This window comes from Galeopterus variegatus, unplaced genomic scaffold (genome assembly GCF_000696425.1).
Source record: "Galeopterus variegatus unplaced genomic scaffold, G_variegatus-3.0.2 Scaffold1937, whole genome shotgun sequence".
In the NCBI taxonomy this organism is placed as follows: domain Eukaryota; kingdom Metazoa; phylum Chordata; class Mammalia; order Dermoptera; family Cynocephalidae; genus Galeopterus; species Galeopterus variegatus.
In genome coordinates, this window is record NW_007728048.1 from 78,569 (window position 1) to 104,075 (window position 25,507).

Here is a 25,507-nt window from a genome sequence, read left to right on the forward strand (position 1 = left end):
AGGGTTACGAAAAAAAAAAAAAAAAATATTAGTTATCGGGCCGACCCTGTGGCTCACTCGGGAGAGTGCGGCGCTGGGAGTGCCGAGGCCGCGGGTTCGGATCCTATATAGGGATGGCTGGTGTGCTCACTGGCTGAGCGTGGTGCAGACGACACCAAGCCAAGGGTTACGAAAAAAAAAAAAAAAAATATTAGTTATCGGGCCGACCCTGTGGCTCACTCGGGAGAGTGTGGCGCTGGGAGTGCCGAGGCCGCGGGTTCGGATCCTATATAGGGATGGCTGGTGTGCTCACTGGCTGAGCGTGGTGCGGGCGACACCAAGCCAAGGGTTACAAAAAAAAAAAAATATATATATATATATATATATATAAGCTATCATTACCACTAGCGCTTCAGTTAAGCACAAAGCAGCATTTCAGCAGCTTCTCGCACCACATCATTAAGTTCTATTGTCTTCATTTCAGTAGCAATGAAAAACGGAGTGCGCTTCTTACACCTCAAATAAACTCTGGCTTAATTTCCAGGTTTTTAGGAAAGCCTAGAAATTCTTGGACAGTTTTGGAAATAGAACAGATTATGAATACACTGCTTTTGGAAAATGGACAATTGGTTTCGGACTAAATAATAGGAGCAGTAATATAACTGGACCCCTGGGAGAGGGAAGGTGAAATTTATTGGGAAACAATGGCATATTATGATTCAGACATTCTCTACTTAATTAATCAAATTTTAGCTAAATTATGGACAATTATAATTGTCCACCAGTACAAACAAACTGACAGGGCACTGTGTAACAATGCATTGTGCTGAAAATATTACCAAATGTTTACTCTCTCCAGCAAATGCTGCTTCCACATAAAGCCTTCCCACGGCATTTTCCATATTCCCATTGACATAGTTTGCACAACGTCTCCAAGTCGCTGTTTCTGATGTTGTGCCATAAAGAGCCTAGGGAAGAGAAAAAGGAAATGGCATTTGACCAGGGGTAGAGGGCTGGAGCATGGTAAGAGCACACCTTTCACATGACTCTATCCTTTAAGTCTCCTCTAAGTTCTTGCAATATTCATCTCTTCTCCTCACAAGGCACATGTCCCTAGCCTACAATAAAATGTAGTCTGACTGTACTGTTTACTTATATATGATCTGACAACAAGGTATATTTTCAGTAGCATGTCCCAGTAGAAATTTTGGCTATTACAAGTTAATATCCTTCTAGAAAGCTTTAGGAAAAAAATATGACAGTGTAAGGGATGTATAAACATAAATGTGAAATAGTGTTCAATAGATGTAACAGGGCAGGGAACTCTGGTATACAGGAAAACACATTACTGTTTCTTAATGTTTTAGCTGAATTTTGGATACTTAAAAGAACAAAATGTGTATATATTTACCAATAAGGGGATTATCCCAGGTAAGGGATATTTAGCACAATACCAATTTTGCATATGTTAAAAATGTAACTACTTTTTCTTTTTAAAGGTAAAAACTGGAAATTCCAATCCATCAGAGTTATTTTCTTTCTAGGACACCAGCCAATGTTTGCTAGAATCTCTCCTTCCTCAATCCCCACTGCCCACTCCCCTCACAACAGGACTAAAATGATGATTGTTTAAATAATGTAGGTACAGCCTAAGAAAAGGCCTAAAGGTTATCTCCAGGTAGGTATATTCTCAATGATTGTCCGCATCAATGTAGTCCATCTGTGCTTATGTCCAGTGTGCTATGAGCACCTGAAAACCAAGTTAATTGAGATTATGTCCCTGCAATTACTTTTAACACAACAACAAAAAAAATTAAAGCAGTATTCTTTCATGAACTGCTCAAATAACCAAATGTAATTACTTTCAGGGCAAAGCAATCATGGTACCACAGTAGACCATGGTAAGATGGCAAAGCCCAGGAAGACTGACCTCTTTCCTAGGCAACATATCCTAAATACGTGTAAAATAACCAATACCTGACATTTTGTTTCTTGGCAAAGTTCACCCCATTCTAGCAGTGTACATGGTAAGCTTTCATAACCATGTATCACTTTATTCTTAAGAAAATAGAGATTTTTTCTTCACCTTGCGGAAAGCATTTCTGGACTCCTTGTAGGTCCGGCTGAGGCTGCTTACAAGATCCATTATGAACCGCCAGGACATTAAATTTTGAAGATCTCTGTATAAAAAAACCCACCACCCAGCAACAGAAAAGATGAGGCTGAAAAGCTTCTAAAGAGTGATATGAAATGTAAACTTTGAGGACATGGGCACTCTGACATACCTACCTGGCAGAATATTTGGTAAATATGGGCTTAAGTTTGATTAAATATTCTGGAGCATAAACAACCACATCTTCTGCATTTGAAATATTAATATTCACAGTTGACATGATTTCATTTGTGAAATCCGACCAGCTAAATGGCTGGAAAAAAAGGAGTTATAAACATTCAGTAATTATGAATTTCTCTTCTTAGTTCCAAGATTCAATTAGGGTTAGAGAGTTAGACATTAAAGGGTATCAGTGCATCACTAAATAATTATCACAATGATCAGTTTGACATTTGTTTGGGATTTTTTTCAACTGTTTCAGTTTTTGAATAAAAATTTGTTCTGCAACATGATTAGACAGCAGAATGAAATCAACCATTTAAGAGTAAAAACAAAGCCTCTAAGTTTAGAGAACACACAACAAATCAGGCTCAATGTCATCTTTTTGGTTTAACCAAAAGAAAAAAGAAAAAACCCTTAGCTTTACAAAGTTTATACAAAACCAAAAATGTGTATAAAGTATTTATCGTTTAAAAGCGGATATTAATAAGCAATTCATTCAAACACAGTACTACATCTCAGTGGAGATCCTGCTGTAAATGAAAACATGGTATAGTAGAGGAACAGTAATGTTATGAAGCCCAACAAAAAAACATTTTAAAATATCAATTATTAGGTCTACAGGGATGCAGTTTTTATAAGCTAAATTTGAAGTCGCCAAAAGATGGAATGTAATCTGGTTTTTCTATTATTCCTTAAATGAGAATTGAGAAGTTTATCAATCTTAGGCTCCCTTGGGTATATATATTTTCACACACATACTGATCATTTACTAAGCATGAGGTGCTATGCTATACACTTTTCTTGATTTCTTTTGGTGGTTTGGACTCCTTCAAAATATATTAAACACTTATTATATGAAAAAATTCTATGTAAGAAATATCTAAGTCATTAAGTTGACTTTTAAAAAGTCTTTGTTTACTACCATTACTGCCAAAAAGAATTCCATCATTGACTGTGGTAGTTTGTAGATTTTCTTATGGATTTTGTTTCATTTCCTGACGGTGTGTATCAACTAATATACAAAAATACATGTGCATCCCACCTCCCCAAACAGATGATTAAATACCAGCCAAGCAAACAGAAGTGAACTGCTGTTTATAAATGGAATTTATGAGACAGATTTTCTGTTTATTTCTGTGTTCTATTTCTCTGATTGTTCTGAATACCTCTGTAGATGGCCTTGATGAGAACATGGAAAGTTCTATGAATAAATTATCCTCTTTAGGAGTTAAAAAGAAATCTAGTGCTTTTATTATTTGACTGTTCAAGTCTGATGACTATGTAATGGTCTTTCAGAAAAATTTCTAATTTTAATATTTTCTAAACACTTTTCTGTGGTCGTTTCTAATATTATTGCCTAGCTGCCTTGATAGGAACTTTACCTTCGAAATTCACTTAAACTTGATGTCAATATAATGATTGCAAATAGTTTTTTTTTTTCAGGCCTTGTCATGAAGTCAAATAACTGGTATTATCTAAATTTATTTTAAAATTCAATTTATTCAGAAAATAAGAAATCAATGAAGTTTAAAAAAACAGTATTCCAATGTTGTAACTTTAGGAAATGGCACAATAAGAGATATAAAACTTGCTACTTACCTTCCCATTGACCTCTAGTGAAAAGTTACTTTGGATCTGGGCCAATGTCATTTTGTTATAAAGGATCGTAGGATCATTTCGATCTTCGGGTTTAGCTGTAGCCTATGGATTTAATTTTTGATCATTATTTTAGCATTAAGATTTCTTTAGAAAAATCTAACTATACATGAGGAAAAAAAGATATAGAATATGTACAACAGAATCTAATTTAAGTTCTATTCTGTACTTGTTTTGCAATTTATTTTGTCATATCAAAAACAAAAGCAAAATTTAAGAGATTTTAAGTGTATTCCAGTAACAATTATTCATATTTGGTTACAGTGTGAAGTTTAAAATTCTTCAAAAATCTTTTTATATTTTGGTAACTGCCAAGCCACATAAGCAGTCCTTGTGGGCTATGGATAATAGCCAGCTCAGTTTAGTCTGCAGCAATTTCATAATTATAACTTTCTTGAGTACAGTCATCTCTGATTTATCTCTCAAATACTGTCTCCCACCCCCACCACTACCATTCAGTTAAACGGTAGTTAAAATTCAGCCAGGAAAAAAAAATGCAACAGTTTTTACAGGAATTTATGGCAAGTAACACAGAAAATTCCTAGTACATAGCACAGTTAGGCTGCAGGTTATCTGAGAATGACAACACCTCGTACTTTTGTGGCCATCCTCCTATTTTGCCTAACAGTTTCAGTGTTCTACACTCGGCAACATCCAATAGTTTTTTTTCACTGAATCTTAAAAAGAAAACAAAAAATTGAAATAGCAACCCCCCAACTAGTAGTTGAAACAAGTAAAAAGCAATTTTAGGTGAGAAGAGACAAAAGGTAAAGGGTTAAAATGGGAATTATTTCTCAGTGTCAATGGCACTCATTTCCCCTTTTGGTCACATAGTTATTCATTTATTGAAAACAACTACTTATTAAGCATCTCCTGCATGTAATACCGTGCTGGACTCTGTTAGAGACACACAGGTGATTCGGAGATGACTAAGACGCCATGCCAATCTTGGGGTCCACGACAGGAGTGAAAATATATAGACACAAACAATTCTGAGGTCAGACAGAGCCACTGCAGAGCCAGGTCTGGTCAAGGGAGAGCTCAGTCTGGGAAGGTGCAAGTGGCGGAAACTTGCAGGGCAGGAAATGTTCTGTTCTAGCAATTCTGTCACCAACACAGAACCAACCACACGTCACCATCAAACTGCCATTTGTCCAGCTGCAGCTCCAAGCATAGCCTGGCTCTGATTGGAGATTTTTGGTTTCATGTAGCCCCAGGAAAGCTAAAGTTGCCCTCCAAGATCTTCAGTCTTCAAGATTCTGATGAGGCCAGGTGGCAGTGGTGAGCAGACAGGGATCTAGGAGCGCAGGTTATCGCTTGCTATGTCAAAGACAGTGCTGTGCCTCCTAGACCCAATGCAATCAAGGATTCATAATCAGTATGTGATTTAGAATCAGAGACTGCAGGGCCCAGTCAGAGGACGGTCAAGGAAAGTGCCAACTCTGACTTCCTCGCCTAGAACCAGAGGAAATTCAGGAATACATCCCTTGGGCTTTGTGGCTAAGTTCTTCCTGTCTGAGCTCCCCTCAGCTCAGAAGCCTGACGGTCTAAACTCGGTGCTATCACATTGCCATGTGACCATGTTCAGCAGATAGAATTTCTTAGGTGAAGGGATAGAGACAATCTTTATGATCACTTTGACTTTAAAATAAGATAAACTTGGTATACGTCAAAACTGAAATAGCTTTTCCTGTGTCCTGAGTCTCAAGGGCATCTAACAACAGTTTGACTGTAAATGGTAGGATTTTAATGTAATCCACTTATAATAGGCAATTAAGTGTATCTATGTGGGGGGTGGGCAGCTTGCCGGTATGGGGATCCTGGTGTTAACAACACTGCACTCTAACCAAGTGAGCTAACTGGCCAGCCTAAGTGGCCAGTTACTTTATTTCAATATTTGTCAATATAAAATTCTATAGTTTCAAAGGTTCTCTTGAAGTCAATGATCTATTACCAAGCTCTGCATTTTTATCACTTGGTTAAAGAGTTGCAACTTTTACCCTTATAATATAGAGGGGAAAGAAAAAAAAGTAGTTGACGTTATCCAGTGTATCAGATAAAGATGTTTTACATTGGCAATTTCTTTTTCCAATTCCATAACTTTATTCATTTCCAAAGAAAGCTCATTTTCATCAATGGGCAATCCTTCTTCCTGACGAATCAATTTGGCCACGGAAATCATAAAATCCACATATGCTGTACAAGCCTGCAAGAAATAAACGGCAGCAAATTGTTGGGAGAACCTTCTAAATATTCATCACAGTACTTTAACTTAAAATTTATTTTCAACTCAATATTAATTTTTGGTAACAGATAAAGCAAAGTAAAATAGGAATCCTTTCTTAAATACTAAAAGAAATGACCTTGACAAATTCTTAGGCCAACCTGTCTTTGAATTAGAGAAATGAAGTATCACTTTGAAAGTTCTAAGTAATTTATAACCATTTGGTTATAGTGATTTTGTAGTTTTCAATTTTCAGTCAAGTTATTTTATTTTATTAAGAATATAGCTGAAAAACAATTGGTAAGCAATAACATATACTATTTTTTCTTAAATAACAATAAATTCTTTTATTGAGTCTCTTTTTCTTGGGTTTTCTGTGCTCATATATATCATAATTATTTTTTCAACTATTCATGAAGAAATGGCCACAAACTCATACAATATGAACAGGCCATTTTTTTTCCTGTCTCCTCAGGTCAAGCAGTATTTCTTTTTTATGAGACTGTGTTCTCAGGAGCTCTTTCGACACACACCTGTGGGTTTTAGTTAATTCCGTAACTGGCTCCTGTTACTGTGAAATTTCACCATTAGATACCATAGATTTAGATACCAGCTTTCTTCTAAGAACTCCAATTCTTTATATATTATCTTCATACACATTTTAATTTGTAAAAGTAAGCTATAAATTAGTTGTATTACCAACCTTCTACAGAATATATAAATGCCTAATCAAGTTCAGAGTAGCATTAACACCAAGAAATCAAGTCCTTCTTTTGTTAACTCTCAGCCTATTGCTATTTATTAGCCATTATCCATTAGCAGTTAAAATATATTATGACCCCACCTCATTTAAACTTTAGGCAAAACTCAAAATCCCAGCATAGCTTTACTACCTGTAAAGCAGGCAACTATAATTCGAGACAGGTAGGGAAAGACTTGTTCACAGGACAAAGGAAGGCTACGAAGTGTACTATGAAGTGCTTAACATTTTCAGTTTCAAGGGCATTTTATATCCCTCCTAATCATTAGTGAAAGGGACACCCTTATATTCACCAAGAGGGAAAAGGAACATCTGAATTTACAGTGACTATTTTAACCATAATTAAAGCTAAAAGGGAAATAAAAATATTTTATCAAGCAAGAACCTAAGCAAAATGTACAAAGTTATTATCAGTTTTAAAGTCCAGAGGTTTACATACTGGTGTTCCATGACCTTTTATAAGGCTAAGTAAACAGTTCTCCAGAGAGAGGGGCTTTCTCTTTTCATGGGTACCCTGCAATGCTGGGGCTATCTAGCTAGCATCTCTATCCACAGATCTGTTACTCAACAGAACATTTTTTCAGCTGTGAATATGCACTAAAAACCCAATCACTGAGGTAACAAGAATGAAAAGATGACTTTATGTATATTCTTGCTAATTTCATTCTTTTCCTATTAATAGGTAATCAGAATTCTTATTTCACTTTTAAGTAAACAAGTATGTCTAAATTCATATCTCATGGGATCAACTATTCCAAAGTACAAGCATGCAGAATTTTGAATTAACTGTATTTCAAAGCATGTAAATCCATCTGACCTCAGCAGGGTATTACTACTAACTATGAAGGAGATGGAATTTGAGTTTTCGAGTATCAATTTACTGATTTTTCTTTCCTATTTGGGATGCTTTTTTGTTAATGAGGTGAGAAAATAATAATAGGAACTCTCTAGTGCATTCTGTTAACTCTGTAAACTGGTTCTACTCCAGTATCTTTACCCTTATGGATGTATTTAAAGACTATGGAGCTTTGGTATAAGGGAAGAACAAAACTTTCGATGCTTCTAGCCTGCTGTTTCCAGGAAACCGGAAGCACATGACAGCACTAGCTTTTGGGATGCTTGTCTATTTAATACAGCTACATGGAGTACACTACTTCCTTTAATGAGTTCCATTACCTGGTTACTACTCCAATGTGACTGATTAAAACACATGTGTATCTTGATTATCTTTCCTGGCTTCCCAACTTATCTAGTAGTTGTCAGAACCTGAGCTTACTGCTGCTGGTAGATTCCTTTCACATGATACCGCTCTAGCTTAAGGTTTTAATTTTCTTTCTTAAGGTCATTCTAGATGTGTAAAATGCCAAATGATTATAATTGTCATGATTTGGGGAGAAAGTAATCAACACATATTTTAACATTTATCCAAAATTCAAATGGTGCATTGGCCAGGACATTTTTTAAATTGAAATTTGTTTTTTTTTTTTTGTGACTGAGAGAGCAATTAGTTATTAAGAGATGAGCCAGAGTCAACAGTCATAAGGCAGCTTCTTTGAAGCCTTAAGATAGTAAATCAGTGATCGTTTATGTGAAGAGCATCTGTGTAGCCCTCTCTTTTAAAAAAAAAATTGTAAATCCCAGCACTTTCAATAGCAATTTCAAAGGTAATAATTGATTTTAAATTGTTGGGTAAAATCCATATAGTAGCAGTTTTGTGGGTTTTTAAATCACACATTTATCAATGACATGATATGTAGCAATACCCAACACCGTGGATTATTAAGTCTAATTAGAACTATCTTCATTCTGCAAGACCAGGCAATGATATTTATAAATCGGCTCTATAGAAATGGGGCTCCTCCTGCCTGGAAAAAAGCTGATGTTTGTTAGAGTTGCCAAAGAGGAAAAGAGCAATGCCATTTGACTGCTGTCCTTCAGACTTCAGAATCACTGCTAATGAATGACAGCAAGACCCGGGGAAGTAGTTAAGCTCTCCAGACCTTAGTGGGCCAACTCCCTGTGGATCAGGGGTTTTGCTTCCAAAGACTCTGTTTGAGACATCCAGCTCTTTCCAACTTTCTGTCTTTCCCTTCCGAGAAAGAAAAACATAACGTGGAGCATGAAGTGCTGAGAAGTAACAGAACTGTGCTATTCTTAGCCACTGATGTTGGGGGATACTTAACAGTGTTACACAGGAAGTTGGCTGGGGGAACACACAGAAACACCAACCAGGAAAGATGCATTTCCTATCAAAAAGGCTTGAAAACTTTTCTCAGTTGAAGCAGCACGTCAGGAAGCATGGAGCTGCCAGTACAGAGAGGCTTGCTCCCCATAGAAGGACTACAAACAGAGTTACACAGCCATTCTCAGGGACTGGAAATGAGAAACAGCCTGAGCAGGACGCTAGGGGAGGAGGAACACAGGTCCCAAGAGGATCCACCATGGATCAGCGTGGGGACTGTTTAGGACTTTCATCAAGTTATTAATAAGAACCTGGAGATTCGTACAAGAACTTATTGTCTAACTTCTGAGGTTTATTGCATATGTTTGGGAAGGTGTATATGGTTCCTTTTACAAACTGGGTTCAGTTGATCTCAAAAAATTCTCGTGTCATATTCACTAAATCCCAAGTTAAAAAGCTCCTTAATTTAATACTCTATGTGTTTAATGTTGTATTAATTACATATACCTGGGACTGGGTAAAATCTTAGGACAATTAGTCACCTGATGCCCAGAAAGGATAAAATGAGGTCAGCAGTTTCTTGCAGGATCTGTCTTATCAAGTCAAAGCTGGGTTATACGGCGAGACTAGCTTTATCGTAAATCACCCCAGCACATGTTGGCTGATTAAAGTACACAAATGATTTCCTATGATGAGAGAGCCATCCACAAAAGAAATCTTAGGTCTGTTCACATTTATCTATCCGACATGCTTCCGCTGCAATTCTTTTTACACACAGCAGCCAGAGTAATCTTTAGAAAGCCAAACTGAAACACATCTAAGTTACCCACCCACCTACTTCCAGTCACCTGTTATATCACCTTGTTTTACTTATTTCCTTCATAACACTATCTCAATTTATCTTGCCTCCTTAAATTATTGTTTCTTTCTTTTGGTAGCTGGCTGGTACGGGGATAATTTGAACCCTTGACCTTGGTGTTATCAGCACCATGCTTTCCCAAACAAGCTAACTGGCCAGCCCTTACTTGTTTCTTTATTATCTATCTCTTTCCATTAGACCATGAGTTCCATGAGAACAAGGACCTCGTTTTCTTGGCATCCCTACTTCTACATAGTAGAAGCTCAATTAATATCTGTTGAATGAAAAAAAAATGAAGTTAAATTCTAAGTACATTAAGCAATTTCCACTCCCTTCCTATTTCATCGGAACTTCTACTCTCAGCCCAAATCCTGAGCATGTTCTCCCAGCTTATATTTTGGGTAAGTGGGCAAACAAAATCCTCTCTAAATTAGTCTCAGTTCCACCTCATACCTGCTCATCTAAAGAACTGCAAACCTCAGCTTGTGTTCTTTCCTAGGTAGGTACAGTTTCAAGAACTTCCCTGGTCTGTCTTTTCTCTGATCAAGACACACAGACACTAGGTCATGTCTTTCTGGTTTTGGTTCATCCCAGCCATGTTCCAAGCCTTGTATCCTCATCTATAAAATGTCTTTATTTTTTATGAACCCCTAGATTTTGTAAGAGCTCTGAATGTCTTCGTGACTCAGGCTCTCTCCTCCCCTGCCATGCCTGCAGCACCATATCCTAATACTTCCAGTCCCCAGCTCCTGCCTCACCTCTGCAGGCTCTCATCCTCCAGCCTCAGTGATTTCCTCACTTTTCTTTTAGCCCTGAAATGCTCTGTTCAAATAAATAGTTTGTTGATGTATAAATGAACAAGTGAAATAAATCATGATGGCTCTTCTGGAAGTGTGTGCATATATGAGGGGTGTGACTACACAGAGCCCTGTCACTGGCACGCAGGAGGCAGTCCTTAGGTTTGGAAACCACTACCCTCTTCTACCTTCTCAGACAAACATCAGTACAGAGCATAAACATATCTATAACCCTATTGTGCTCAAATACTTTGGAGTCCTAACCTACAAATTTCCTTATGGAGGACAATGAGGTAAGAGTAAGCTAAGGTAAGCTAAGAGTAGAGAAAGGGAAGCTTGACACCAGTTCCAATTTACCCCAATAAAGAAAATTAAGAAAATTAAAGTCATCATTCCTGGGCCGGCCCGGTGGCGCACTGGAGAGTGCGCTGCTTGGGAGTGTGGCGGCGCTCCCGCCGAGGGTTCGGATCCCATGTGGAGACCGGTTCCCGCTCATTGGCTGAGCGCAGTGCGGGTGCAACACCGAGGGTTGCGATCCCGTTGCCGGTCCCCGGTGCGGGCGCGACACCGAGGGTTGCGATCCCATTACCGGTCAGTAAAAAAGACAAAAAAAGGAAAAAAAAAAAAAAAAAGTCATCATTCCTCTCAGTGAATCAACATATGAGAACTTTTCACAGGAGGTGTTTGGTTGGTTGCATTTTAAAATTTCATGAATGGGAATGATTATTTTGTTTTGCCAGCATAGACATTTGTATACTTGTAAGGGATAGAATTGTTTTGAATCCCACTATTTCTGTCCTTTGGGATAGCAGTGGGTCATTAAGTGATCTTTTCAGATAATCAGAATACCTCGGAACTCAGGTCCTACCTCTCTGACAAGAGAGAACCAGTGTGACAGACTCCTTGACGAACTCATTTTGAGAACGGTTTGTCATTTTGAGAGCAGACATGGTCAATGTGTGCACCTTTCTGAAATAAAGGGTCTGCTCTGTATCACCAATCCTTTCCAGACTGACTAATGACAGTTAATCTAGACAATTTGTTGGACTGAATATGTACCCTTATTCCTAAACAGAGATGCAAAGAACAATCACAGTTCTTTTGGCAACTGAACACACCTCTCATTGTGGTCAAGGTACTCCCATAGGTGCTGTGCAGCTTACTGAGATCACTAAAAGCCAACAAAAACATGTCCTAGGCTGTTAGAAATTAGGTCAACTGGAGTCTGATGGTGTATTCATTCATTAGCCTCCTAGGAGATATAGGTTCTGCTGAACACAACTGAACAAGAGGGCACATGACCATTCATAAAGATGTACACATGGATCAAGATTTCTAGTTCCCTGTTCTTCTTGAACATCCAGAGCCCTTGCGTTATACTTTAGCCCTAGCCAAGTGCCTTAGCATTCTCTTCACAAACAGACCAAAAGAGCACAAGTGGGGTAGTCTCTTCTTTTCTCATAGTTGTGCTTTTGATTCTACAATTTCCCTCTAATCCTAGAGGGAAGGTCTATCTAAAATCTTACGGTGTTCAAGAAGAAGTATCTTAGATTTGAGAAGCAAAATTGGAAAAACAGAAAATTCATATAAAAGATATCAATTCTTTATATATAACATGGGACACAAAAGATGACACAGGATTCCAAAAGTAAATAATATATGACTTTCTCATGCAGCAGACACTGCAAAATTTTGTACTTATCACATTCAGAGTTATGTTTATAAGTCAGTAAACTTTTATGGAAAGCAATCAGTCAAGTGATATCATATAAACCCCGAATGTTTTGTATAGTAAGTTGCAATTAATGTCATATTGCAGTCTACCTAGAATGAGATAAGAAATATGATTCCACTAAGTGCAGACATGTCTATGGCAAAATCTCTTCGCCCACTACTGTGTTACCTCAAATCTTTCTGCCTAAGAATATCTCATGTTCCTTATTACATTTTAGGCATCTACTTCTCAGTTTTATGCAAATTTTCCATTATTTTATAATTGCTAGTTAGTGTTTTTTTGCCCTTGCAATATTTTAAAACCCTTCTTTTCCTATTCTACTATCCCTATATTTGCTACTTTAATTCTGAAAAATATATTTTATAATCCTTTATTTCTTTATCCAGCCATAATAGCCACATAGTATGTATGTAGAGGTTTTCTCTTTATTTACCCAAAACTTCCCTTTGTAAAAAAGAACATTAAATAGAATCACTGAAAGAGAGGGGATAAGATTCGTTCTTGGCTTCATTACCCACTCAGTATAGATCACTTAGTAAGGAATCTATAGTCCACCTGTACCCTGAGCCTAGAGTATTCAGCCTACTGTCTGCATTATAGGAATATGATAGTCTCCAGATGGTGACAGTATGCAAAATGCTTTATAATATCTCATAAAAAGAGGGAGGTCTGATACATATAAGAGATGGCAATGAAAGGATATTTGATATTGCACTGCCTGAAACAAGCAATATTATTATTCTTCATCTCCTGTCAAAGGGACCAGATCATTTCAAAAGCATATGTATCATTCCTCATGTCAACACCATCTATTTCATGCTTTGAGAACCAAAATTACAATTCCAAGACACTCGTAATTCTCAATAAATCTCATTGTAACTGAAGCTTACTTGTCACTGGGGATGGGAAGGACCAAATCCTTCTGTCATGACATTTAGGAAGTCCTATTTAAATTTCCTGGGAAGAGAAGCTTAACACAACAAGATGTCACACAAATAAATCCAAACCAGTAAGACATGTCAACTTTTGAACTTATGTGTGTGTTCAGTATTAACACAAATGTCTATATGAGCTTCAGCTTAATATTAGGCCTGCACAACAATGAATTGTCACTGTTAGATTATAAACCCCAGGAAACAGATAGATTTTATCTATTCTTGTTTGGCAGTTTATGTCATGCACATGAGTTGGCTTAATTAATACTTTTAAATGAGATTTGTTCTCCAGGTTTTTTGTAGAAATAGCATCACCTAGAAGAAAAGCTAGATTGGGAACCAGGAGACTGGGTCATAGAGGATAGCTATTTCTCTTTATCTTCTCATAACAGAACCCTTTATTCTGATCCTTCTTTGGGGAACAAGTTGGGGAGGCACTACCAACCAGCTAATCAGAGAATTCAGTCCCCTGGACACAGTGATTGGTCAAGAGAGGAGTGGGTGGTTCAGGCAGGGCCAATCAGAGAGCCCTTTCCCTCAGAAATTGATAAGACACAGGGAGAGACGGAATTTCTTTTCTTTTGGATTGTGAAGCCGCCAATGGTCGTCTTTGGTGCCACAATGGGGATAGCCTGCTAGAGAAGGAAGCCAACACAGAAGAAAGTAGAACCTTGAGAACGGGAAAAGAAGATATGAAATGACCCAACTGAACTCATGGAACCAACCATACCTGATTCATCCCATGAACTTCTCAGTTAGGGAATCCAAACAAACAAGCAAAACACATTTTAAAAAAAATTAAATTAATGTTCCTAACTGACACATGAATCCTCTAAGCTATAACTTTAGGTAGGTCATTTCACTTCTTTGGGTCTTTATCTATTCATTTGTAAAATGAGGGGTTAAACTAAATTATCTAATGTTTCATTTAGCTCTTAAAGTTTGTGCATGAGTAACCTTAATTATTAAAGAAAACATACAATTCTGTCATATAAAAAATACAAGAATATACATCTTTGGGTTTTGATTACCTTACAGTATGTTCCCTTTAATTGAGGGAAAGTACAGAAATAGAAAAGGAACTAAAGTATTCAAATTTAGAATGATAAGATCAATACAATATGCATTTCTCAAAATAACATTTAAATCTGTGAGAATAAAAGTACATAATAAAATCGAAAGGCAAATTTTAACAACAGAAAAGACAAGTTTTGTCTTTACATAAGGGGGTGAGATATATATTTCTTTATAAAACACATCAACCATTTTCATTACTTAATAGTGTAATGACACAGGCACTTTATTACTTTTAATGGCACACATTGCTTACATCACAGAAATTCCATTCTGAGGGTATCAAAAGCATAACAGTGCTTCAGTAAAGTAAAATGGACTTTCTTAGTAATGCAGGTGCTATTTTCACTGTTTATAAGAAGTTTGGTTTTAGGATTATGGAAAATGATTCTCCTGGATGAATTGGGTATCCCTGAAGGAGGGACTAAAGAGGACCTGAGGAAATGGGCTTAGTTAATGATTTGATCAAGAAGATCTATGATTAACGTTCTTTTGACTGAAGAGGGGGTGTGGCTCCTCCTACTCCGCAGACCCTGAGGCTTATCTGCAGAACCCAGACTGCATACTAGAGTTTGAGAGTCATTAGCTAGAGTGACGGGCAAAGCCAAGTTACTAGAACATTTTTCTTGGCACAAATGTTGGCGACCCCATGCCAATCCTCAAAACTTCTCCTGGTTATTGTCAATAAAATAATGAGGAATGCAAAAGTGTGAGACCCACTGAGAGTGCGAATATGCCTCAGGCAAATGAGTATAGTAGAGAAATAACTGAGGATTGAACAGGTGAAAAGGGACACGTGGTTTGTAAGATGTTTGTAAGGTGCTCAGGAAATGCACATTTTTAGCTGTGGATACCTGAGAGCTCATATCTTCCTCCCAAGAATCAGGTCAGTAAACAGGAAGACCTCCAATAGACTGGGTTCTTCTCTCTTCCCTGTCACCTTCCTCTCAACCATTCATCCCCTGATTCAGCAGTATTTATTTGACCATTACTAGGGGCAGGAAAAGAGCAATGGACAAATGAGATACAGCTACTCCCAGGTAGTTCACGGTTTTTCAGAAAAAAATTGACATTAAATAAAAAAGTATACAGAAACCCGGGTGCCAGGAAAACTGTAACACAGGTATCTTCATCTAGTCTCAAGTTCCAGGAAAGGCCTTCACGAGGAAGTACACCACATGTAAACTTAGATTTAAAGGGCGAAGGGAAAAGGCAGAGGGTGGGCAGGTATGCATCGGGGCAAGTTCCAGGCAAAGGGAACAACATGCATAAAAGCCTGTGATACACCAACACAGTGACATAAAGATTTCTCCCACGTTTATAATTTCTCCACTGGCTGTTGCTTTGTTATCCTACCCTATCACCACGTTATTTGGGGTTTTTTTTGGTTTTTTTCTTTTTTTTCTTCATGAAGCAATAAAACACTAAGAAAAAAAAATACTTAACAGGGTTGACTTCTTTCAGAGATAACAGAGTAGTGGAAAAACTGGAATTAACTTTTATTTGATCGCTGGCTGGGGACTCATAGGAAACTAAGTGAGGGATTGCAGGTGGTAGTGACTGGGAATGAGTAGTAAATATCACGGGGGAAATAAAGGGATAACTGGAATTTTTTTCATAACTACAACCCCCCACCAAAAGAATGGAATTAAAAAGAGGGGGAAGGGCTGGCTGGTTAGCTCAGCTGGTTAGAGCATGGTGTCATAAAAAGACAGGGAGGGTGCAGAAGGATTCTGAGGTCAGAGGCTAGTAGGAGAGCGTGCTGTGACCAAACAGCCACTGTCACGTAAGGGGAGCAAGGCAGCACGCTGCGTGCTTGCTAGTCTCATCCCGATCACGGGAGGGCACTGTGTGAGCTGACAGTAACTGCCAGGCTGTAAGTACCAGTGCTGCTGCATTTTCTGTATCATTTGCTCATTTAAAGAACTCCACTACAAAATAAAAAATAAAAATAAAAAAAAAAGAACTCCACTAGTACCAAGTACTACTCTTACGACACTGGAATGATGTAATAGAAGACAAAAGTTCTATTGCTGGCTCTACTACTGTTTTACCGAGTGTCCCAGGGCAAACATCTGAGCCTCCGATGTCTCGCCCATAAATTCCATAGATATATTACTGATTCAAGATTTGATCACCACTGTGTTATCTGACGACAAATACAGTCTCTTCTAGATCAGTGGATGTAAACTGTGGCAGAGACTCTCAATGTCTTTAGTATCCATGCTCTTCTTTTTCTTTCTTAGTGATAGAACCCTCCTCCCTGCCAGCTGAGGTTTAACAAGCCACATACATGGCCACTCCACTAAAGACTGCTTTTCCCAGCCTCCTTTATATTTAGTTGTGACCACATGATAATGTTCTAACCAGTGGAATGTATGCAACTTCTGCATCACTCACAAAAAAGAAAACTGTTTGTCCATCCCTTTCCCTCTTTTCCTCTTCCTGTGGCCTGAAATATCAACAGGGCACTGGTGAACCAACTTTGACTGAATAGACTAATGCAAACACCAGAGGAGGTTGATGTTAGGGCAGTAAGATAAAAGAGAGCTAGGGACCCATACATTCCCATGGAGCAGAGCTTCCTACCTCGCCTGAGCTGCCTGCTTCTGAACTGGGATGGGAAATAAAAATGAACTTCTCTCTTACTTGAGCTACTGTATTTTTGGGTGCCTTTACTGTTCCAGTTTAGCCAAGACCCAACAAATATGCAAACTCAAATGTCTACAGGAACCAGGAAGTCAATTTAAATCAATGGATCATCTAGACAGGACTGTTCAAACCTGGACAACAAATGCCCTATCTAAAGGGAGCAACCACAGCAGAGCTCTGGCCAATTGCTGCCAAATGAGAATATATCTAGATTCTCAAGTGAAATTTTCCAATTTTGTAAAATACTCACAACTAATTCAAAGTTAAAAAAAGAAAGAAAGAAAAAACACTGCAGGTTAAACAAGAATGCCTCTATAACGGATTCAAAGCAGACTGAGTTTGTGACCCGTTCTAGATTATGAGATGGCATTGAGCATAAAATGCACAAATACACTATCTTCTTAACAATGGAATGCGCAAATACACCATCATCTTAAAAAACAGCTTTTTTAAAACTAAAAAGGAAACTTTACCTTGCTAAATGTATACATTGATTGCCAGGTATACCTTGATATAAAAATGTTAAATTGTAAAAAAAAATATATATATATCTTAGGATTGAAAGCATTTGGTATGTTTGTAAGGATACAATCCTAAATATGAAAAGCATCCCAGAGATTGATGATGAAAATGTAGTATAAACCAAAATTCTTTAGTCACTTTCAAATCTGTAACAGGAAGCAGCTGGACAACTCTTAAAGCCAATAGCTGCAACCCACATAGTAACTGGACTGCACTAACTCAAATATCCCACACCCATTTTATTATCTGTGCTATTAATTGTGGCCTTTGATAATGTATCTTTTTCTTCCTTTCAATGTTATGTAGTCACTTCAAAAGATACCTCACAATGAATTTATTTCATGTTATTTGAACTTAATACTTAGGCAAAATAAATGTTAGTAATAAACATATTTAGCTAGTGATTTTAACTAAGAAGTAACTTCAATCACACCATCACACTCTGACCCATCAGGCCCACTGAAGGTAAACTTAACTTACTTCTTCTGAGCTACAAAATAATCATGAGGAAAACGTGTAGAACCAACACCATCCCCCAATATTTAATAACATATAACACTACTGGTTTTACCTTTTTTTTTGGCAGCTGATCGGTATGGAGATCCGAACCCTTGACCTTGGTGTTATTGGCACCACCTCTAACCAAGTGAGCTAACTGGCCAGCCCGATTCTGCCTTTTGTTGTTCCTTACAACAGTAAGCTAGAGTACATAAACATCAGCCCGAGGGAATGAAGGTTGTGAGACAACCAGAAAGACCTCCAGAACATCCAGAAAGCCCAGCAGTTCTGTGGGATATGACATCCACTGGCCAGTGTTAGAGTCAGAAGGTGGCTGCAAAGGTTTGCCAGAGTCCAATGCCCCTACCTGCACAGTCCTCTCAAAGTCAAGTCAGAAGACTCTGGAAGGGAGCTGCAGAATCTGATGTGTCTCTCACTGGACAACTCCCTGGTCCTTGCTGGCACCACTCTAGACCATGATAAATCTGTTCACTTTGTAAATGATCCAATTTACAGGTGAATGAAAGCATTTAAAGTTGACTTTTCAAGTGCATTATATAACTTAAATACAAATAATCAAGATACGAATATGGAATTTCAAGTTCCCCTGTTTTTTAAAATACCGTCATTCATTCTATTGAAAATGTTCATTTTATCAAAGGTAGCTCAATGCTGTGTGTGATTTCAAGTGTCTGTCCTGAGTGAAGGACATAAGAAGGTTAAGTTTGTTTGGCTTTCATTTTTCTTATTATTTATAAGTTTACACCAGATGGTTTTGTAGATTGTTTTCAGTTGTTTCTTTTCTTTTTCCTTTAAAATATATATATATTTTTACCTCTTTATATATTCCAGTACATTCATAGTAGTCTCTGGAAGGAAGGCCAAGTCCAGGTTGGTCAATCTAAACAAAATATACATAAAAGAAAGTAAATCATTCAGCAGATATAGAGCAGGTGGACCAGTACAAGCATGGCTACCTAGCTATGCAAAAGATCCTAGTCTCCTTGCTCTTTATAAGGGTAATAATCAGACATTGAGTAAATACATAATCAGGAAATGGTTTCCACACTACCTGTAAGTGTGAAACTAGAGGACGGTGCTGCTGATACAAGGGTATTTCAAAAAGTTCATGGAAAAATGAAATTGAAGAAAACCAAAGAAAACCTGAACAAAAAATATACTGTGAAGGATTTTTAATGCAGAGCAGAAGGTTCAGGTGGACAAAAACATGTTAGAATCTAGGACTAGGGAGATTCTACATTACACATTTAATGGACTTCCGAGCTTCCCCAGCTTCTAATATGCTCCCCTGGGAGGTGTCCTGGTCTACCCTCCACCTTTAATTGGGATCCACTCTTACTGGTGGGAGTAAATCATATCCTTCAAGTTTATTTGGATGGGTGGGGAGAAGTGGAAAATCTCTCCAGTAATTCTACAAATTTTTAACTTTTTAGTGTAAATCTTGCCAGGTTTTTTTTTTTTTTTGAGATCCTTTACCTTAGGGGGATGGAAGAGACTCCTCCTTTGTTCTCTCCAAAGCTGCTCTGCACAGAAGGATGTTAGCAGACCCAGAAAGCAGCTGAGTATGTGAAAGAGGAGACTCAGTTCTGCTCTGGTGGACCCAAGTGAGAGCTCCCTGGGCATACCTACAGCTTTGTGAGACTGCTTTCTATTCACTGCCTGGTAAGATGGGCTGGACTGAGAATCCCAGTAGTTGGGAAGAGCCTAAGCTAATAGAAAAGAAACTTAACCCAACGGTCTGGTAAGGAAAGAGCCAGAAGTCATCTCCACACAAAGGGCCCTGTTCCTTCTCCAACCTTCCAACGCTCAAGGTGATTTGAGAGCTCAAGGAGAGTTTTGAGAGGGAGAAAAGGAGTCCACTGCAGAAGGCAGTTGGGTTCAACTCTTCCATGATGCAATAGCGACATGGATATGATTCTGTGACCTGCAATTTTTGGTGCACTTTCTCTTACAGAAGACTAAACGAAAGCTCTGTAAAATTATTAGTCCATTCCAAACATTCATTAATATCATCTTAGGTGACATCTCAATAAATGATTTACACTTTAAAAAGTCTAATAAAGCCATTTAAAAAGAATGGCATTTTGACTATCTTTATTGAGAAAAAAGTACAGATATTTAACAAGAATCAAAATTGTGTTTGAAATTGCTTTTCTATGTCCTTTTTGAAAGCAATTAGGAATTTCTGGTTTCCAGGCCTGCATTACTTATGTAAACCAAAGCATGTTCTTTCATGAAACATTCAAAGAAGTCAAGTGCTTTTTCTAAATAAGAGGGGCCTGGAGCACCTCCTATCATTTATTTTATGAAAGGAGAGGTATCTAAAACACAGGTAGAAGTGAGAGGTGAATGTCTAAAACACAGCATCAAGACAATACTTTGAAATTAGGACTCCAGGTATCAGGGACAGAGCAAGAATTTATTACCGCATTGCTCTTGCGATTCAAGTGAAAATACACATTATTTCTAAAAATATTAATGACAACAATGTGTGTGGAAGTTTTATTAAAATTTAAAAATAACTTCAGCTATCTGCCATCCAAACTTACATGAATTATATGGTTCATAGAGTTCTTATCATCAGTGCCAACAAAAAAATTAATAAGGACTTTCTTCCCATACTTAGAATTCAGTTGTGCAATAGATTTCTCAGCTGTCCAAGAAGTACCTAAAGCAATGAAAGGTGAAACATTTTTAGAAGCTTTAGTTCATTAATATGATACTTTAATAAAATGGTATAGATTTTATGTGGAAATTATTTTTTTACAAAAAGAAGGAAAACTGCCTTACCATAGGTTTGCTCCCAGTTTTCTGTTGCTACTGGCCACCCATATATATCTGGTAACAGTTTCAGTAGAGGTTCTCCACCTCTACTATCAATAGTAGCTTTTGAAAACAATGAAAATAAATTAAATATGAAGTCAATGCATATTTTAGCATCAATACACTCCAAATGAAAGAACAGCACTTACATTCATTTATACAAGACCTGTACAGTGTTTTTGCTTTCTGCACTGCTACTATGTCTTCTGTTTTGGATTCCTGAAGGACATCTGAAATAGGGCATTTAATAAAAAGCATCAACATAACTGCTCATTTGCAGTTGTAATTAACATTTTCAATGTAGGTTCAGAAAAAAAACTTGCTTTTCAGGAGTATGTTCACTCCCTCCCTATTCCAAAACCCTATAGGAATAACCAAACCCCTTATCACATCATTATTACTAAAACAGAATTGGGAGTTAGTTTCATTAGCCAAGTTAGATGAAAGACTTTTTGAATAGATTATCTTTTTTTGTCAAGAATGCCATGTACTGCCCTGCCTTTAGATAAGTTACTTTTCTTGAAATTGAGATTAAAAAGAAAAATAATAGTAATACACAGGAATTTGAAATTTAATATGGATAGCCCTTGCGATGGCTGGAAAATAATTATCTTTGTGTGATTGTATTGTTCATGCTCCAAATGAATTAAATGAATTGTTCTACTTGTGTGAATGTTAAAAAATAGCAAAAATTGTTTTTCTACAAAGTAACTTCTAGAAGAGAGAACAGAGCATGGAGGATAGAGACCCATCCAGACTTCCTCAGCTTTCCAGGGAGAGTGTCTTAGCTGGGTTAGAATAATATACCTGCTCTAGAACAGCAAACCTGAGTAACGTCTTACAAGCGACTTTAACACAGGCTGGAGTGGGGAGACTGTGGAAGTAGTTTTTAGTGGCAATCATTTAATTTTCTCTTCTGTAAAAATGGCAAAAAGATGCTATCTCTAGGGATGATAGAGCTTTACTGTTTGCGTACCTACAAATGAAAGCAGGAATGCTAAAAGATGCCAGCATATCCATTTCAGTGTCTACCACCCTCAGACTGTGACTCAGTGGTGGTCACAAATCCCGGAGGAGTTATCAACTTTAATCTTTTACGATGTTCCCTGTAATGGCTAACAGTTGTATCTTTAAAAAATGATATTAAGAGAGAAATCTTTGATGCACAGACACAATCTCCACTAACCTTTCAAAACGACTTCTAGCTCATCTCTTAAAATGTCAAAGGTACTGTAACGGGAGCTGGTCTCGGGAATGACGTTGCGTTTCAACCAGCCTCCGCAGGCATATTTGAAAAAGTCTGTACAAGGCTCAACGGTGGCATCCATGTTCTGGATCAGTCGAGCAGCTGAAAGACCAGAGAAAGAACTAGATAAAATAAAGGGTACATTTCTTAAGTACTTCGGAATGGGAAAAAGAGGCATGTTGCCCCGTTTGGTCCACTTGATCACGTCAAGTAGACCAAGACCTCTTTTTCTTACTTATTTAGGTAACCCTCAATTTAGGTGGAATGATGAATATTATCTGTGTACACTCCTCCTTTCCTTTCCCACAGTTGGTTTGTTTTGTTCTTGTGTGGTCTGGGTCCTCACAAGCTCATGTCACATCCCCCTTCTCGCCTACACCCACATAACTGAGTTTTCTTGCTAATTCCTACCTCAGAAGAAAATTCTACTTTGCTCTGGCCATCCTGGGCCTGGGGTTAACATGTCATTCTTTGCTCTGATAACTTAAGTTGCTGACTCTGCTCTTCCAAGTCCTGTGACTTTTGAATGTCTCTGAGACTCCAAGGGATGGAGGACTGTTAATGGATTTTGTCTCATTTTAGTAAAGATCTGAAGCCACACATTACTTCTTGGACCTCGCTTACAAAATTTTTGCAATTCAAATTTGACATCCAATTTGCATTTGTTTATGTAGAGTCTCTCATTATAAAATTGGCTGTAAGCTTGTTAGTTTTTATGTCCACTCTTTCATCTTTGAGCAAGATGGTGAAAATGCAAATCAACCAACACTGGGTGTTTATAATGTGCAAGACACCAACTCTGCTGCAATTGACAGAAATATGTATAAAATATGAATTATAACCATTGAAGAGAATATGGCCTAATGCCCACAAGGTACACCTGGAATAAAGAAAATCCAGCTACTGCCCTCTCCACTTTCTGTCTCATACAAGTCGAACTATTTTGCAGCAAAAACAAAAGAGCAATTGAGAATTCATCTGTATCAAGAGTATAAACTCTCAAGTAGGCTTTTGAAAATACTTCAAATTCTGAATTAATTAATTAATTTAAAACTTCAAACAATTGCTGAGCTGTGTGGATTTTTTCAACTTGATATGGTAAGTCTGTTTTCCAGCTGAGCCTCAAGCCCCCACTTCTCACTACATTTTAGACACGTTTGCTTGTCAGCCCCCTCAGGCTCCAGTTCTGTAACACCAAACACTCAGGGGTGTCTCCACACCAGTGCTCTCTTGACTTTTATGATCTGGTATACAGCATAATTATTATCTCTGCCTCCCAGGTTTGAAGCCTTGGGTAAAACTGTATTTCTCCCTCCCCCTAGGACTTTTTGGTAATCCCTTTGCCTCTCTTCTGTACCTCTCATTCTAAAATCAGTACCAGCCTAGTTTACATCTTCATTCCCTTTTGACTACAAGTCACCCCACTATTTATCTTGGTTGTACTATACCCCTCCTTTTATACATTCTGCACAACTTTCACAAATTAAACTTCCCCCAAAACCTTTGGCCACAACCTTGCCCAAAAATGCTTGACATTTCCCAGGTTAAACCACAAACTCTTTACCTTGGCCTCTAATCCTCTATCATCCTAATTATAGGTCTCTACCCCTCTCTCTCACACGTTTTCCCCCTCTCTGTGGTTTTTATACAAACGCTCTATTCCAACCACATGGGCTTACTCAATGTGCCACGGACACTCCTGGTATTTCCCCAGCCCTGTGCTTTGCTTCTTTCTGACCTCCTCACCACTCTAACACCCGTCCTGGTCTCTCCAAATTCTACCCATCATCAAGGTTCAGCTATGTCATCTCTCCCCTGAAGTGTCCATGACTCCAAACTTTTCTTTCTCTGAACTCCTGAGAACTCACTGCATTGTTCAATCTTTAATGATTAGATGCGGCTACTTTGGGTTTTTCATTACAGATACCTACCCTGTCTACCATAACCATTCTGTTGATGTCATTCATCTCTTTGCATTCCTGTCACCAAGCACATAGGTAAGAGGGTACAATTATTATGTTTACATGTAAGTGAATCACCTATGAGTCCTCTTGCCCCTCCTCCCACATGTCTCCCTCCCCTGCTCCCGCAGGCCAGAGAAGTTCTCATTTCACTGTCCCCAGAGTCCCCTCCATCCTTCCCATTCCCACTGTTTCCATTATCTCAGGCCTCTGTCTCTCAGCCTCTCTTTTACCTAAGCTGTGGCCCAGGCCTCTCCCCACCCCTTTCCACCTGTTACCAGGTGGCATATCCAGGTTCTTGGTTCATGAAAGAATCTTTCATGGACCGACAAAAGAAAAGGAAGAGAGAGACAGACAAATGGAACATGATAGGGCTTTATTATCAAATGAAGGTACCCACCAACGTGCACAGGCATCTCTGCCAGAGAGAGACACACACCCCTTCTCCATCCTCTCCATCCTATGGGTAAACTCCTAAGGGCTGAGCCCTGCCCTCCTGCCCCCCTAGTGCGCAGGCTCTGGCCGATCCAGTCTGAATATTTATGAGCTGCCTCCCTGGGGCGTGTCCCTATTTTATTGCTGCCTCACATCCTGAGCTCCACAGGCAGATTAATGTTCTCAAAACATGTCAGCATGCCATTTTCCACTCCAACGTTTTTAATACGGTCCTTTCGCACTCATAACAAAATCCACATTCCATAGCATGTTCTAACCATAATATATCTAATAAAGCTTCTCTTGCTACTTTCTCACATGAGCCATCTGCCCTAAGTAAATAAATATATTCAGTTTCTACTGAGAAACACCTTATAGTTTCTGCTTCTAGAACTTTGATCATGTTGTTCCAGCCCCATCCCTACTACTAATACATATCCTTTTGCATTTTTTCACATTTTGAAATTTCAGGCATTTTCAAAGCCCAGTTCAAATCCTCCTTCATGTCCTATCAAAGCCCATATCAGCTCGTATCATCTTCATTTTTTTGCGGGAAAATTCATTATCTCCTCACCTGGACTGTGGCTCTGCTAAAGTAGGAAATGCATTTTTCAGCTCTTACAGGGCCTACTGCTGTGCTTAATCAAAACTCTAACTTTAAAACTTCAGATAAAGATTAAGAAAAAAGGTAGGGAGAAAAAGTAATTCCCCTGAACTTTGAAGGAAGTAAAGATGATGACGGGGAGAAGTGAAAATAAAGACCCTAACTACGTAGAGGATTATCGCATAAAGTGTAAAACCAGAAAATTAGAG

At 38.2% G+C, this 25,507-nt stretch overlaps 1 protein-coding gene across 3 annotated transcripts in view; it reads right to left on the reverse strand.

Annotated features, from left to right (window-relative positions):
- MME (membrane metallo-endopeptidase) overlaps nucleotides 1-25,507 on the reverse strand; it is a 148,352-nt gene that overhangs the window by 37,917 nt on the left and 84,928 nt on the right. For all 3 annotated transcript variants that reach the window (XM_008579682.1, XM_008579684.1, XM_008579681.1), the window contains exons 4-13: nucleotides 22,239-22,400; nucleotides 21,202-21,282; nucleotides 21,020-21,115; nucleotides 20,779-20,897; nucleotides 19,044-19,109; nucleotides 6,042-6,176; nucleotides 3,914-4,015; nucleotides 2,269-2,405; nucleotides 2,066-2,159; nucleotides 819-947 (exon numbers count right to left, since the gene is read on the reverse strand). In XM_008579682.1, the coding sequence (XP_008577904.1) occupies nucleotides 819-947; nucleotides 2,066-2,159; nucleotides 2,269-2,405; nucleotides 3,914-4,015; nucleotides 6,042-6,176; nucleotides 19,044-19,109; nucleotides 20,779-20,897; nucleotides 21,020-21,115; nucleotides 21,202-21,282; nucleotides 22,239-22,400 (1,121 nt within the window). The remainder of the gene's footprint in view (nucleotides 1-818; nucleotides 948-2,065; nucleotides 2,160-2,268; nucleotides 2,406-3,913; nucleotides 4,016-6,041; nucleotides 6,177-19,043; nucleotides 19,110-20,778; nucleotides 20,898-21,019; nucleotides 21,116-21,201; nucleotides 21,283-22,238; nucleotides 22,401-25,507) is intronic.